At 48.3% G+C, this 14,419-nt stretch overlaps 1 protein-coding gene across 1 annotated transcript; it reads right to left on the reverse strand.

Annotated features, from left to right (window-relative positions):
• Positions 1 to 3,132: 3,132 nt before the first annotated feature.
• Positions 3,133 to 13,029, reverse strand: PRDM14 (PR/SET domain 14; the record flags this gene model as incomplete). Its single annotated transcript, XM_084510860.1, has 7 exons — positions 3,133 to 5,931; positions 8,417 to 8,518; positions 9,943 to 10,145; positions 11,709 to 11,979; positions 12,102 to 12,259; positions 12,348 to 12,410; positions 12,522 to 13,029. 7 exons carry the CDS (start codon positions 13,027 to 13,029, stop codon positions 5,704 to 5,706), a joined length of 1,533 nt encoding a protein of 510 aa, XP_084366986.1. The 3' UTR covers positions 3,133 to 5,703.
• Positions 13,030 to 14,419: the final 1,390 nt, after the last annotated feature.

Here is a 14,419-nt window from a genome sequence, read left to right on the forward strand (position 1 = left end):
CCCTGGAAAAAAAAATCCACTTTTCATTAAAAGAGTCGTTTGAGGATGTTGTTGAAACTGATACTGCAGAAAGAGATGTTCCTGCGTGCTGCCTTCCTGCACTGTAATGGCTCTTGCATTAGGGACGGGAGGCGGGGGAGCTGCTGTTGTCCATTTACTTTGGTAAAGATTGCTATTGAATGAAACCTTTTTAATGGGGTGCTTATGATCCCACTCCACTAAGAGCTCAGGGCCTGTGGCAGAGTAGTCTTTCTCTCCACCTTGACAGCTATTAAGGGATCAATACAGGTAATCCCTCAGCTGGCGGTCAGCCCCGGCCAGCTGGGGGGCTGCCCTGGCCACCGCGGTGGCCACTTTGAGAGCCTGCGGGTCACTTGTGGGAAAGTGAAACCTCCCGGGGGAGTGTGTGAACCCCAGCAGCCTGCCACCACATCCTCATCCCTACCACCACACCACACCAGTGTTCTCCAAACCACAGCCACTGCTTGCTGCAGCACTGGACGGGACTCCAATGACTTCACTCAGACTAAGCCAAAGGATGAGTCTGAACCTTCCTGTCTAGGGAGCAGGGTCTCCACAGCATGATTTCACCCGCTACTTGCTACTGAAATTCTATCAAGGATCAAGGCATCTCCTACAGGCTCTGCTCAAGTTCCTGAAGCCAAAGGAGGAAAAATTAGATCATCTCACTGTTGCTTTACAGGTTACTAGTACCACAGTTGGTATGACCATGTGGTACCATATGACCACATTTTCATGCTAAGGCACACAGCAGTGATCTTCACCAAATTGCTTGGCTAGCCAGAGGTTAGCCCCGTGAACTGAAGCTGGGTTTTGCACTGCTGATATGCAGCCAGGCTGGGCTTCCAGGCAGCCACTACAGCACAAGCTGCCCGGTGCAGTGAGTGGCTGAGACTGAGGCTGTAAGACAGGAAGAGGTGCCCTGGTACTCTTCTACAGTGCTGCCCAGTACTTCCAGGTGCCAACACATTGAATAGATCAGCTTTTCAGAAAAGGCATTAACCTACGGAGGTCTGTCCTTTCTAAAGCTTTAGTCAAACACTCTGAAAACATAGACATAAGCATTTCACTTGGGGTCAAAGAAGAAGGAAAGCAGAGAGCCTGACACCCTACAGAATGTGCATTTAGAGACACTGTAAGGGGATACATAGGTATGGGGAGAGAGGAAAAGAAGTGACAGTGATTGTGTCCATAAGTGTAAACCAGACCCCAGCACACCCTGTGGTGGCACATGTGAGGCTGGGGACCCTAGAATCATGGAATGGCTTGGGTTGGAAGGGACCCTAAAGACTACCCAGTTCCAAACCCCTGCCATAGGCAGGGTCACCTCCCACCAGACCAGGTTGCCCCATCCAGCCTGGCCTTGAACACCTCCAGGGATGGGACATCCACAGGTTCTCTGGGCAACCTGTGCCAGTGCCTCACCACCCTCTGAGTGAAGATTTTCTTCCTTATATCTACTCTAAATCTTCCCTCTTTTAGTTTAAAACCATTTCCCCTTGTTCTATCTCCACACCCCGTGACACAGAATCCCCCCACAGCTTTCGTGTAGGTGCCTTTTAGGCACTGTAGACACTTCTTTAAGTACACCGAGACACCCCTTCCTGGAGGATAGAGCTGCCAGTCAGAGCTTCCCTAGTGAATGATCTCCCTCATTTAATGGACTAACTGCTATTTGCTTCTGCCATTCTTGTCAATGCACTGAGCTGCTGGCTGCTTCTTGCCTGCCCCGGGTGGGTAACCACCTCCCTCTTCCCAGCTTCCTTGGAGGGGCAGCAGGAGAGGGGCAGGGGGATGGGGCTGAGGTGTTTGAACACTGGGGAGGTGCTGGGGGCAGCAGATGTCACTGGACAGGCCTTTGTTCCTTTGCACTTGCCAGCCTGAGCTGTGGGACCACCTTTTTGTTTTGGTCCCACTATTGTCATTCACCGGGCGGCTTTTCAGGAGTTATCCTCACACACGCTCATCTCTCTCCCACCAGCCCAACAAAATAGGCGAGATTGCCCTCATCCCCTGGTTTCTATTTAGAACACTTTCTGTTTAACATTTAAAAGACCCCGAAAGTTAATGCAAAGCACTTAGAACCAGCTCGTGTCTGATTCACCCCAATGACTCGCTTGCTGCTCCCCTTGGCGAGACCATTTTTAATCATAGCCATTAGAAAGAGGAGGCAGGGTGCAGTATCAGACACAGCTCCTGCTCTCCTTTGCCTTGGCTCAGGGTGTGCTCCCTTCTTCAAACCAACCCTATGCAAGCAGCTGTGTGCTGCATCCATCCTGGGCAGCTGCCAGGCAAAAAGCACACTGTGCGCAGGCATACACACATCCCCTCCTTTCTGCCTCCTCTTTCTTGTGCAAGGGTATAAATATCTGAAATCCTGCCTGAGCCAGCCAAGGCTGTTCATTCACCAGGCTGCTGGCAGCGTTACTACCGAAGGTGCAATTAAATGTGTTTCTATTGCTGAAATCCCTGGGGAGGAAAACACCAACTCATGGGATGCCAACTGGATGCATGTACAGAGGCATCCCCTAATCTAAATCTGATCTCTTAAACCCTGTCTGGCAAGAACATAAGTGTGTTTGCACTGACAGTCACTGTGTTTTCCTTGCAGAATACACCTTCGATCCCCCTGTTTGATGCTTCCCCACAGGGCTGTGAAGAGTGCTGAACAAGTGCACCCCCGCTATCCCCAGCCCTGTGCCACCTGAGGGGAGCAGCAGACGCAGCTGGGGCTCTCTATTCAGATCAGGATGACGTGGGGTAGTTAAATGCTTTTTTTTTTTTTTGTTGCTCCATCTAGATTCGTCACATCACTTCCAAGTGGGAGTGAACTCGGTCCAAAAGTGAATGGCCTCAGTGCTCATCAGCTATGAGGGCACTTATGGCCCGATCCATCAAGCCACTGGCTGTGTTTGGCTCCTTAAGCAGTCAGCTGCTACCCAGCAGGGAGGACTGTTAATTCCCAGTGAGAGGCAGTTTGATGCAGTAATGACTTACAAATAACATGGGAAACACCCTTTATCTATTTGTTAGAACCTCAAATATACAACTCTAATGCACTAAGCAGAAAACAGTTTGCACCCCATTCATGTATACCATAGCCTCAAATGATTCCATGATTCTGTGAAATAATTTATTTTCATCCTTTCTGTGAATCTCAACGTAATAGCCTCAACAATTAGAATAAAACATTCACACATATAAGTTTAATGTGCAAGACAACCAGTACGTTCAGCCACAAGTACAAGTGAAAACTTTCTCATGCTCCTTTACAGACAACTCATAACACAATACTGTAGAAGAGTCCTAATATTTTAGGATGAGATATTTGGGGCTTCTTTATGCAGAAGAAAATGCACACAGCTAAACGCACTACAGAAGATGCACCACTTCAGTAAATAACCCTCATTCACAAGAAACAACAAGATTACCTATATGTGAAGCTAACTGCATGTCATGGCATTCCTAACTCATTCCTAGTCATAACTTGCCTCATTACAAGCAAGCTGATGATTAAGCAGTCGATGATTTCACCAAATCCAGGATTATTTATGGGTCTGAACCAGCAACGGCTTCACACACAGAATTCACTTTTCTGTTGGCTGGGGTTCTGTATGCATGGGAAAAAAACACCTCCTTGTAGGCATGCAGCTGTAATTAAGATTCAGGTCCCCTAGCTATACTTGCTGCTTATTCATATGTTGCCTAGTGCTGGGTCTTGATATTTTGCTTACAAGTAAGTGGTTCTCTGTATTTTTTTTTTTTTATATTTACACCATGAAAATAACGAGGACAAAGAAACTTGACAAAAAAACTTTACAATAAACCATGTAAAAATTAGTGCAAATCAATATATATATTTATACAGTATCTGCAAGATATAATTAAATGTGCAAGTAACATTTTTCCAGTTCTATACTGTATTTAAGGAGATATTAAAGTAGTTAAGCACAAAATACATTTTTATCTTCTGTACTTATGCTCCATGGCATCATTAATCCTAGCTGATTTAGGATATTAAAAGAGAACTTTGTCATCCCAATGACATCAAACCATCTGCATTAATGAATCAGCTCCAGCAAGGGCTTCTATTACTCCTCCTGGATGCAACAAAACACTCCCACTCACAAAGGAGCCCCTCACAGATGCAGACCCCTGCCCATCACACTAGTCATGCAGTGACAGACAGAGGCCCCTGCACCAGTCATGACACTCCCTATGCATGCTGGTCCATCAGCACAGACCTTCATGTGAGCTTTCACATTGCCAGGGAAAGACACGTGGTTAAAGACTCTTAAAGATTAAGGAAATATTTCACCAAAATTGGAGTCTAATCACCTAAGATTTTACACTGAAATTATTATTATTATTATTATTTTTTATCCATTTTAATATGTACCAAGATTGCTTCATCTGGGTCAGTTTGTTGGTATGAAAGGACAGGATGCCTAACTTGCAATAACAATTCCAAGTCTCCAAGTCAGTGTAAAAGAAAACCAGTTTTAGGCTGGTTAAAGGTTCAGGCTAAATATTTATCCATAGCTAAATGAGTAGTTTTTAAATAGAAAGCAAATGCCATTTTCATAAGCAAAGACTTCCCTTTTATGAAAAAGAAATCAATAGAAAGCCCACACAAATCACTTCTAACCTGCTTGCATATTGCCTTGTCAGTGAGAAAAAGGAGGGTGAAGCCTTTCAGCCTTCTCACAAAGGAGAAGACAATCCCATGGTCTGGAGAAGAAATTTCACATGCAGAGAGCTTTTGGAGTTTAGAAGTCCTGGGACTGTCCATCAGACATATCATGCCTTAAATTTAAGATGAGGGAAAAGTTTTCCTAGTTCCCAAGTGGAGGTACCACAGAGTTGGTTTAAAAACCTTTGTGCCTTGAGACTTGGACAGAAGAGCCCATGGATGGGATCATGTTTACACCTGGCCTGTGCTGAGCCCAGCGCAAAGTCTCTCTGAGACTACTGGAATGCTAGTGACCCGCTTAGGAGCTCACTGGTGCTTGGGAACAGCTTCAGGTTTGGTCTTCCCCATATTGCTGCTGCAGCCAGGACAGGCTGAGGAAGAGTTGGTGTCACTGTCCTGGAGTGGTATCACTACCCCCAGAGCAATGTCACTGTCCTAGAGTTCCCTGTGGTCAGCTCACCTGTCCCTGTGGCCAAACAGATCTAAATATCCCTGCGCTGCTCCTACCACATTTGCATTTAATTAGGGAGTCATTAAGGAACTTCCACAATATGGGGAAATAGGCCCTACACTTGTTTATGTGCTGAAACAAAACAAATTGGCTAAATTGGCTTTGGTAAACACGCTTGCTAAAAAAATCCCCTAAACAAGCTTTGGCGTGGACAGCAGCAGGCAGTCCATAGATTGGTGCATTAGAGGTATGGTAACATCCATCACAGTGATATTCACACACGAAAGGCTTGTGGGGGGTGACATTCACTCCTGGCTGTGAAAATGAGAGCGCAGGAAGAGAGGAAGGGGAGAAAGGGTTAGTGCATGTCGGAGTTCACCCCAGCTGAAATAAGCCAGTGCCCTGTGTTTAGAAAGGAGCTTGGGACCCACACTGCGAGGGTAAATGGCAGTCACCTCCTGCGGTGTCCACACACCCAACACACATGCACATACACAAATACACACACGAAGCTGGTCCAGGACCTGTCCACCTTTGACTAATGAGCAGAGTGACTCTTCATGTGGAAGTGGTAATCCTCCTGCTCGGGGAAGTGCTGGCCGCACAGCGAGCAAGTACAACCCTTGTCCCTGCTGTGCGTGCGCCGCATGTGGCTGTCGTGGGCGGCGTGTGAGGCAAAGGCTTTGCCGCAGTGCTTGCACTTGAAGGGCTTCTCTCCAGAGTGCTGGCGGATGTGCGTGCGCAGGATGCTGGAGGCTGTGAATGCCTGAAACACAGTAGGGTGGGGTAGGAAAGCAGGAGAAATTTAGAGGGCTCTATTTTCTCATACCTACTTCACATTTTCAGGTAACCCAGAGCCCGTCAGAAGCACTGCAAAGCCTGAAAAGAAGTCCTCAGATAGCTGACATCATAAGAAAAAGAAAAAGAAAAAGAAAAAGAAAAAGAAAAAGAAAAAGAAAAAGAAAAAGAAAAAGAAAAGGAAAAGGAAAAGGAAAAGGAAAAGGAAAAGGAAAAGGAAAAGGAAAAGGAAAAGGAAAAGGAAAAGGAAAAGGAAAAGGAAAAGGAAAAGGAAAAGGAAAAGGAAAAGGAAAAGGAAAAGGAAAAGGAAAAGGAAAAGAAAAAGAAAAAGAAAAAGAAAAAGAAAAAGAAAAAGAAAAAGAAAAAGAAAAAGAAAAAGAAAAAGAAAGAGAAAAAGAAAAAGAAGCTCCCAGCAGCAAGGAACAAGTAACAGCTATCACATCCAGCTATACAGATATAGTTGAGTCCATGGAGTTAGATGAAGTTCAGAGAAAGATTTCTCACCACAGACACCAGTAAATATCTTCTACATGTTGAAGGATGAGAAGTCAAGTCAATACTGTCCTAATTAGCTTTGCAGTTCCTTTGTGCAGGGAAAAGATAATGCATTTTTCCCTTTAGTGTTTATTTTCAAAGTTAAACCCTTTCATGTTCACATATACTGCTTAGAATTCAGCTGCCAGAATTCACATGTGATCCAGAATCCATTTTCTTGTGCTTTCATCTCCAGCCCATTTTTTCCCTCTCATTTGACTTTATCCCCTTCAAAAATTTATGCATTTGTGGAGAAAATCCAATCCCTAAGACTTTAGCAGATATATGTTGCAAAATAATCAAAAGATTTTTCTTTTCTTTTTTTTTTTTTTTCCCCCAATAGAGGCATTTTCAAGCCCTTTACTCTTTGCAGACCACACAAAATCACTGACTGTTACTCCTGCTACTACCAGCAACATGAGAAAAAAATGCTACGCTGTAAGCTGAAATGCTGTGAACTGGTGTTGTAGGCAGGTAGGTCAAGCTGTCACCCATAGAGCCTCTTTAGTGCCATTATGTGGTTGAACCATCACAAATTTTCATAATAAAGAGCAACACATCTCAGGTACCACATGTCCCAGAGGGATCTGGTCACACGGCGACCTGTAAAACTCTCACATCTGTTCCTGTGATCAGATCGTTAAAGGATGATACTTCATCCTAAACTTTGCCTAGGACTGTTCAGTCTGTCTAGGATTTTTTTTAATCAATTAAAAAAAAAAAAAAAAAAAAAAAAAAGAAAGAAAAAAAGAAAGAAAAGAAACTTCTAAGGTTCCTTACTATAAGACACTTCAGCTATGTGTTAGTGTTGCCATAAACAAGCCATTTCTCTCTACAAAATTGGTAGCACCTTGCTACACACTTAAGAGTGCTTCTGCATAGCATTGACACCAGGGCAGCACATAGCACCCAGAGCCATCCCATCAACCATCCAAAATCAGCATGCATGTCTACTGTCTGCTCAGGATCACCTGAATCATCCCTGGTGTGAGCAGAAGCAGATCAACAAATTTTTAATCAAACCCATATGGCTTTGCTCACTTTCTTTTTGAAATGAAGCCTCTGTACCCTGCTGCAGTACTGTTTCCATAAATTGCCCTGTTACATCAAGGTAAGCACGCACAAAGTCATATTGTGAAGATCTAGCTCTTGGGCCAAACCTGCCATCCACACTGCAGAAGCAATGTCAGTAAGATCAAAAACTAACTGATGAAAAAGTGTAATAGGTTACCAGCTGAGTGCCTAGGATGGAAACTGAAATTCTCTTAAGCATTCCTAGACTTTAACCTTGCAGCAGCTCTCCAAGCTGGGAATTAACAAATTCTGCATCAGATGGAAAAGCAGAAGCACAGAGACCTGATCCTGTTTCTTCAGTCCCAGCCATTTGCATGAATTAAAAACATTTTTGTATAAAGAACATGATTCCAGAATTGGGACTTTCATAGAATCATTTTAGTTGGAAAAGACCTGTAAGATGATCAAGTCCATCCATCAATGTAGCACTACCAAGTCCACTGCTAAATCATGTCCCTTAGTGCCATGACTGCAAGCCTCTTAAATGCCTTCAGGGGTGGTGACCACCAGTTCCCTGGGCAGCCTGTCCCAATGCCTAACCACTCATTCCATTAAGAAATTCTTCCTGATGTCCAATCTAAGCCTCCCCTGATGCAACTGGAGACCATTTCCATCTGACACAACCCTCTCACTTCATCCCTTCCTCTCACCACAACTCACAACTGCGCCTAAATATGCACCCCCTCACGTGAATATCAACCGAAAGAGAAGGCATTTCCTGACTTCTTAGATAGAAAAAGATGATGAAGCATGACAAGAGACACCACCCGGCGTGCTGCTGAGTGCAGCAGAGGACAGGCAGAGGGACAGGCTGGGACCCAGGGTGAACTGGGGAGTTGCCTGACCTTGTTGCAGTAGACGCATTTGTAGGGGCGCTCCCCGGAGTGAACCCTCATGTGCTTGTTCAGGCTGGAGGACTGAGAGAAGCTCTTCCCGCATACTGAGCACTGAAAAACAAGTGAGAGAATTAAAAGGAAGCACACAACAGCACAGCTGTAAGGAACTGTTAGCTATAGGGGATATGTCTGTATATTTTGCTACATATATTTACATACAAGCTTATAAGTAATTTAAGGATCAAATCTGAAATGTAGTCAGAATTAACATATTTTTAAGAAGGATTCTTTTAAAGAGGAGAAATCATGCAAAATTTCAAAGCTTTTCTTCTGTATATCGTTAAAAGTGCTCCATCAAAAATTGTCTTACTTCAGAACATCAACATACTACACATCAGTAATTAAAACCCCAAAATGTCTGTAATGTTCCCATTTATCTTAAAAATGTAATTAAATCTTCGGTTGCCTTTTTTTTTTTTTTAAACTCAACAAGTAAGATAGACAAACTACTTCCCAGAAGATGCTTTAAGGGGACCCCTTAGAATAATCGTTGAGGAATGGCAGGTCAGTGGCAGCACTTAGCCTCCAGCCTGATCTTTCAGAAGTGTCTCTCCTTAGAGCAGTAAAACAAACAGCACTTGTGATGGGATGAGCTGCTGCTGCCTCTGTCGGGTACTGCCAGGAGCAGAATAAAGCCCAGTTCTGAGGATGCTGAAACCGACTGAGAGACTTACATGGACTCTAGTGGAATTTGTATGAAACCATAAATAATTTCCTCTTAAAATTATTTTGAAAGACATAATCATTCTTAGGGTGAAAATAAACTATGATGGCCAGTCTTAAAGGAAATTTTTAACTGACAGTTTCAATCCCTGCTTTTTAAGTTGCTCTGTTCCCATTTAAATGCAATATCTATTCAGAACAAGTTTGTCTTCCTGCTGTTCTAAAATAGTTCTTTCCTATGGGAAGGGAAAGGAAAAAATATATGGTATTTCAAATATCACATTTTCTATAATCATTATACCTAAAATTGAATAGAAACATATTTTAAACCTGCTACTAAATCAATACCATATTCTGACATTGCTAGTTTATTATTGAATATTGCTAGTTTAGTTGTAAAAACTTTTCCTGAAAAATCCACTTTATTCCAAGATGTTCTATAAAATAGGTATTTGGAAGGTTTTCAAGACTAATTTAACTGTGTCATTTCAAGCACTGTGACTTGCCCTTCCCAAGCCTCTAGGAAAGCCTAGTTTTCCCTTCCCAGTGCTCCTGGAGGAAACCAGTGCTACAGAGAGTTGTTTGGAGGGGCTGAGGCAAGTATTTCAGTACGGACTTGCTTCTGTCAATTGAAAATCTGTTCCACAGTGAGCGTGAAACTTTTAACTCCTGCTGTGTCCAACAGCCTCTGTCCTTCATAGGCAGAACTGCCAAGAGTGGGAGAAAAGAAGTGTCTTACCTCGGCCAAAAAAGCTCCTTAATTATTCACCCCAGCAGAGCTGGGAGCTGCAGACAGCCGGGAGCAGGCTCACCTTGTGAGGTCTGTGCTTCTCGTGAACGTGGAGAATATGGATCCTCAGCCTGTCCCTTTTTTCAAAGGATCGGCTACAAAGGTGGCAAGGAAATTTCCTGTCCCCCTGGTCCACACAGCGGGTGTACTTGAGGTGCTTGTCCCGGTAGTACTTGTAGGCGAAGACCTTCCCGCACCGCTCACACTTGAAGCTCTCCCCGGCGTCTGAAGGGAGAGTGCCAGTGCCTCGTTACACCGCAGCAAAGGGGATGAATTTCTAATCTGCTGCCTTTTCAGAGCTGGTGCCCGACTGACAACTGAAAGTGCCCAGAAGGGTAATACTGCCAGAACGCTTTTAACATTATAATTAACAAAATGCAAGTTGCGTCTCAAGCAAACTCAACGCTACCCTTGCCCATCTATTTCCTTTCTAACGGAAGGGAGCAAACAAGAGCCCCGAGCCCTGTGAAATTATTTTGTTTACCTACTGACTTCAGCAAAGACACGACTTCATCCTTGTCTCCCTAAGCAGAAAGAAGATTATACGGAAAAGCAATGCAGATTTCTGCACGTAAACAGCTGCCTCCGCGGGGAAACATTGCCAGGTGCTTAGCGATACTGTCCACCATCCCATTGCGCTTCCCATCCCCAAAAGAATAATAAATCTGCCCACCTTCTCTGTCGGTTTCAAAATGCTATCAAACAGAACCGTGTTTATTTGGTTTTCTTTTGTATTTTGAATTGTTCTTAACCGCCGAATTTAGGAACAATGCAGGAAATTTTTCAATCGTTTAACACATCCTTCTCTGCCTTTAATTAAAGGTAGCAAAGTAACTTAAACCTTAAAAAAAGCAAACAAAAACAAACCAAAAAACAGGGATCTACCAGCTATCAGGACCAGGAACCTAAGAAAACAGCTATAGAAATGTCCATGCCCTTTTCCATGCCAATGTGCCAAATGTCTCTCCCTTTCTCTGCTGGGTGCCCCACCATCCTCCCACCCGGCTCCAGTTTTGCTGTATTTGCACAAATCTTTTTTCAAACCTAAGTTTTGCTTAGAAGAGCGTCACACTTTCTGCACATTGCAAGGACATTTCTCCCCGAATAAGTACATTTGGCATTTCTTTTACAAGCAATAGCAGCATTATCAGATCGGAACGACTTCACCCCGCCATTTACCAGCAGTGTTAATCGCGTTGAAATGTCATCAAGTTAAGAGTGCACAATCGTAGGATTAAAAGAGGACCCAAACAGGAATAGCCGAAAGAGACCCTGTCCTCCAAAAATACTGTCCCCCTCAAAAGCAGGGCTGCTGGGGCACCAAGGGAAGCTCAGCCCCTCGCTCTTTGCCGCTCCCCAAAAAGCACCAGATGTTTTACAATCGCCACATACACACTTTTTGCTCCCAGGGGAAACAAACCGTGAGCAAGCTGCTGGGGTAGAAAGGGGTGCCTGCCTGCCTTTTGCTCCGAGCGGGCAGCAGCAGTGGGTGTAAAGCCCCAGGCTCGCTGGTGCTGGGGAAGCTGCTGTTTTGGGATGCTGGAGGCTGCGAGGGACCAGCACTGCCGCCCCACAGCATCCCCGGGTCGGTGGTTTGCCCCACCAGCACGGGGCTGGAGAGGTGTTCAGAGCAAGAGGCAGGTGAAAAAAAACAAAACAAAACAAAAAACAACAACAAAAAGGAGATGCCAGAGGTCCTTTACCTCCCCTAACAGGGGTCCAATGGTGGCCAGACACGGTCCATCGGAATAAAGGGCTGTGCCCCTTGAAGGGCTGCTCCCGGCTCACCTTCGGGGTGCGGCGGGGGTCTCATCCCCTCCGGCATGCCCTTCAGGCTGATGGGGATGCCCAGGAACTGCACGTAGCAGTCTCCGTACCACACCAGGAGCTCCTCCTTGGGAGAGATTTCCTTGCAGCTCTCGTAGAAGATCTGCCCCTGGCACTGGATCGCCGTCAAGTTCTGCTCCTCGGGGAACCTGGCGCAGTTCACCAGGGACATCCAGTTGCCAGAGGCGCCCTTGCCGTCTATGAAGTGGCTCAGCTGCCCGTACTCGAAGATCTGCAGGGCAGAGAAGAAGCGGATCAGCTGCCAAGGGGCGTCCTGCATGCTCTGACCCCACCACCCAGCCAGGGACGAGGCTCTAGGCACAGGGGGAACCCCCCAACCCTCCCCGGCTCTACCTCCCACATCAGCGAGTTGTCGTCGTAGGTCTTGATCTCGGTGGTGTTGACCACTTTGCCTTGGAAAGGGCCGAAGCGAACTCCTTTGGGGATGGGGTCCGTGCAGAAGACTCCGAGGTGGGCGAGGTCCCCGTAGGCCACCCTCAGCACCGCCAACCCTGCGGGGGGGGACGGGACGGGACAGGCCGGGCTGAGAGGGGCTGAGCCGCGGCTCAGCGAGGGGCTCGGGGGGGGGGCTTCCCCTACCTTCGGGCAGCTGCAGCGAGTCCCTGTCGGGCGGCGGCGGGGCCGACGAGGAGTGGGCAGCACCTGCGGAGAGCAGAGGGACCCCTTCTTCTTCAGCGGCTGCCCCCCGACCCCCATCCCCTCCCCACCGAGGGACGGGCGGTCCCCGCCGCCCAGGGGGGGGGCCACCCTTACCCGGGCTGCCGGGGGGCACCCTGAGCCCCGAGATGGCGTGCAGGCTGCCGGCCAGCTGGCTGCTGCGGAGCGCCCCGTACAGCACGGCATTCAGCTCCTCCTCGGTGAAGCAGTAGCTGCGGCTCTGCCCCGTCGCCTCGCCGCCCCCCGGCGGCCGGGCTGCCCGGCGAGGGGTGCCCGGCCCCGAGGGGGACCCGTCCGAAGGGACAGAGGGGACCGAAGGGGGCGGAGGTTTGGCGTAGGGGGGTAGGGAAAGGCCGGGGATGGGCTCGCAGGGCAGCGCGGCCGGCTGGCTGAGGAAAGCGGGGATGCTGAAGGGGGGTAAGGGCGGCGAGGAGGGGAGCAGCCTGCCCAGCGGCTTGAGGGGCTCCAAAAAGTCGGGGGTGGCCTCGAAGTACTGCGCGGGGGGCAGAAAAGGTGGGTAGTAGGCGGCCAGCCCGGCGGGGCTCATCCCCAGCGGGTCTCCGGCCGTCGTGGGGCCAGGCTCGCCGGCCAGGGACAGCGCCATGCCGGAGGGGCTGCGGCTGCCGGGGTGGGGTGGGTTCAGGGGGAGCCCCCTGGGTGCTGCGGGGCAGGGCCGGGAGCGGGATGGAGGCGAGGGAGCCGCCGCCCGGCGCCGTCGGGGCGAGGGGGCTGGCAGCCGCCGGCCCCCCGCGGCTATATGGGCCCGGGCAGGGGAGGGAGGGCGGGAGGGTGGGGGGCGGCCCGCCCCGGGGGTCGCGGAGCCCCGGGGGTGGGCGGGGGAGGCTGCCCCGACGGGCGCCCCCAACCCGGGGAGGAGCCGCCGCTGCTACGGGCGGGGGCGCAAGGGGCAGAGGGGGGGGACCCCGGGCTGCCGGGCCCGTCGCCCCTCCGAGATAGAGCTGTCGGACACGGTGGGGGCGATGCTGGCCTTGGTGCAGCCCAAAAAAGCCCCCTCGGTTCCCTCCCGGCCCTGCAGCCCCAGCGGAGTGGGTTGGGGCGTGGAGGAGTGGGTTTGGTGTGGGAGGTCAGGAAACACCTCCGAAAACGGGTCCCCTCCCACCCCGGGAAGGTCCTCACCACGTCCAGCCTGGGGGATGCTGCGTGGGGTGTGCTGCAGAGCTCGGGGGGGGGGGGGGGGGCTTGCAGCCACAGGTCTGGCTCAGAGCAAAACAGCACGTTTAAATGCCGTTTGAGTGGTTACAGTGTGCAAAAATAAATAAATAAACTAATTAATTAATAAAAACACCCCATAACTATGCATTCCCGTGTAAAACACTGCCTTCATCCCAAAGAAGGGATAGATCAGGAATCACCTGAAGCAGCCACTGACACAGAGACCGTAGCAGTCACTGACTGTGCTAACAGAAGGTGAAGCCATCCTCTAAGTCCTAATTTCTTGTCTGGGTGAGATGCTCTGAAATAGAGTTTGAGAAAGAATAACCAACTGCCCACGGGAATGAGGGCATCCAGAGAACAGGATTGTGGGCACTGTAGTTCCTACCTACCAAAAACAACGATTCCTACCTACCAAAACTGTTGGTTTTGAAGCGCCCCTTAATTTTTCCCTTAGCACATAAGCACTAAGCAAGCAAACACAACCACACAGCCCAGCTGAGGAGACCCAGCACTGCTCCATCCAGCTCCCAAGTCCCTTTCCGCAGTCAGCCCAGCCCAGCTTTGTCCCTGAACGTGAGCCTGAACACTGCTGTGCTTTGCATTAAATGCATGGGGCTAATTCTCCCACCTACAATCACATTCCCCATCCTAACTTTCCATTTTGCAAGACAAAAGTAACCAAATACACCAGGGGCAGCCAATACGCATGCTAGGCTTAGGGAAGAGGTAAGAATGCAGCCTCCTGAAGCTTACTTGAGATAGTCTCTCAGCCTGATTTTTTTTGTTGTCCGTCTTTTCTACTTTCTCTCTGTTGTTCC

Source organism: Aythya ferina, assembly GCF_964211825.1.
Source record: "Aythya ferina genome assembly, chromosome: 2".
In the NCBI taxonomy this organism is placed as follows: domain Eukaryota; kingdom Metazoa; phylum Chordata; class Aves; order Anseriformes; family Anatidae; genus Aythya; species Aythya ferina.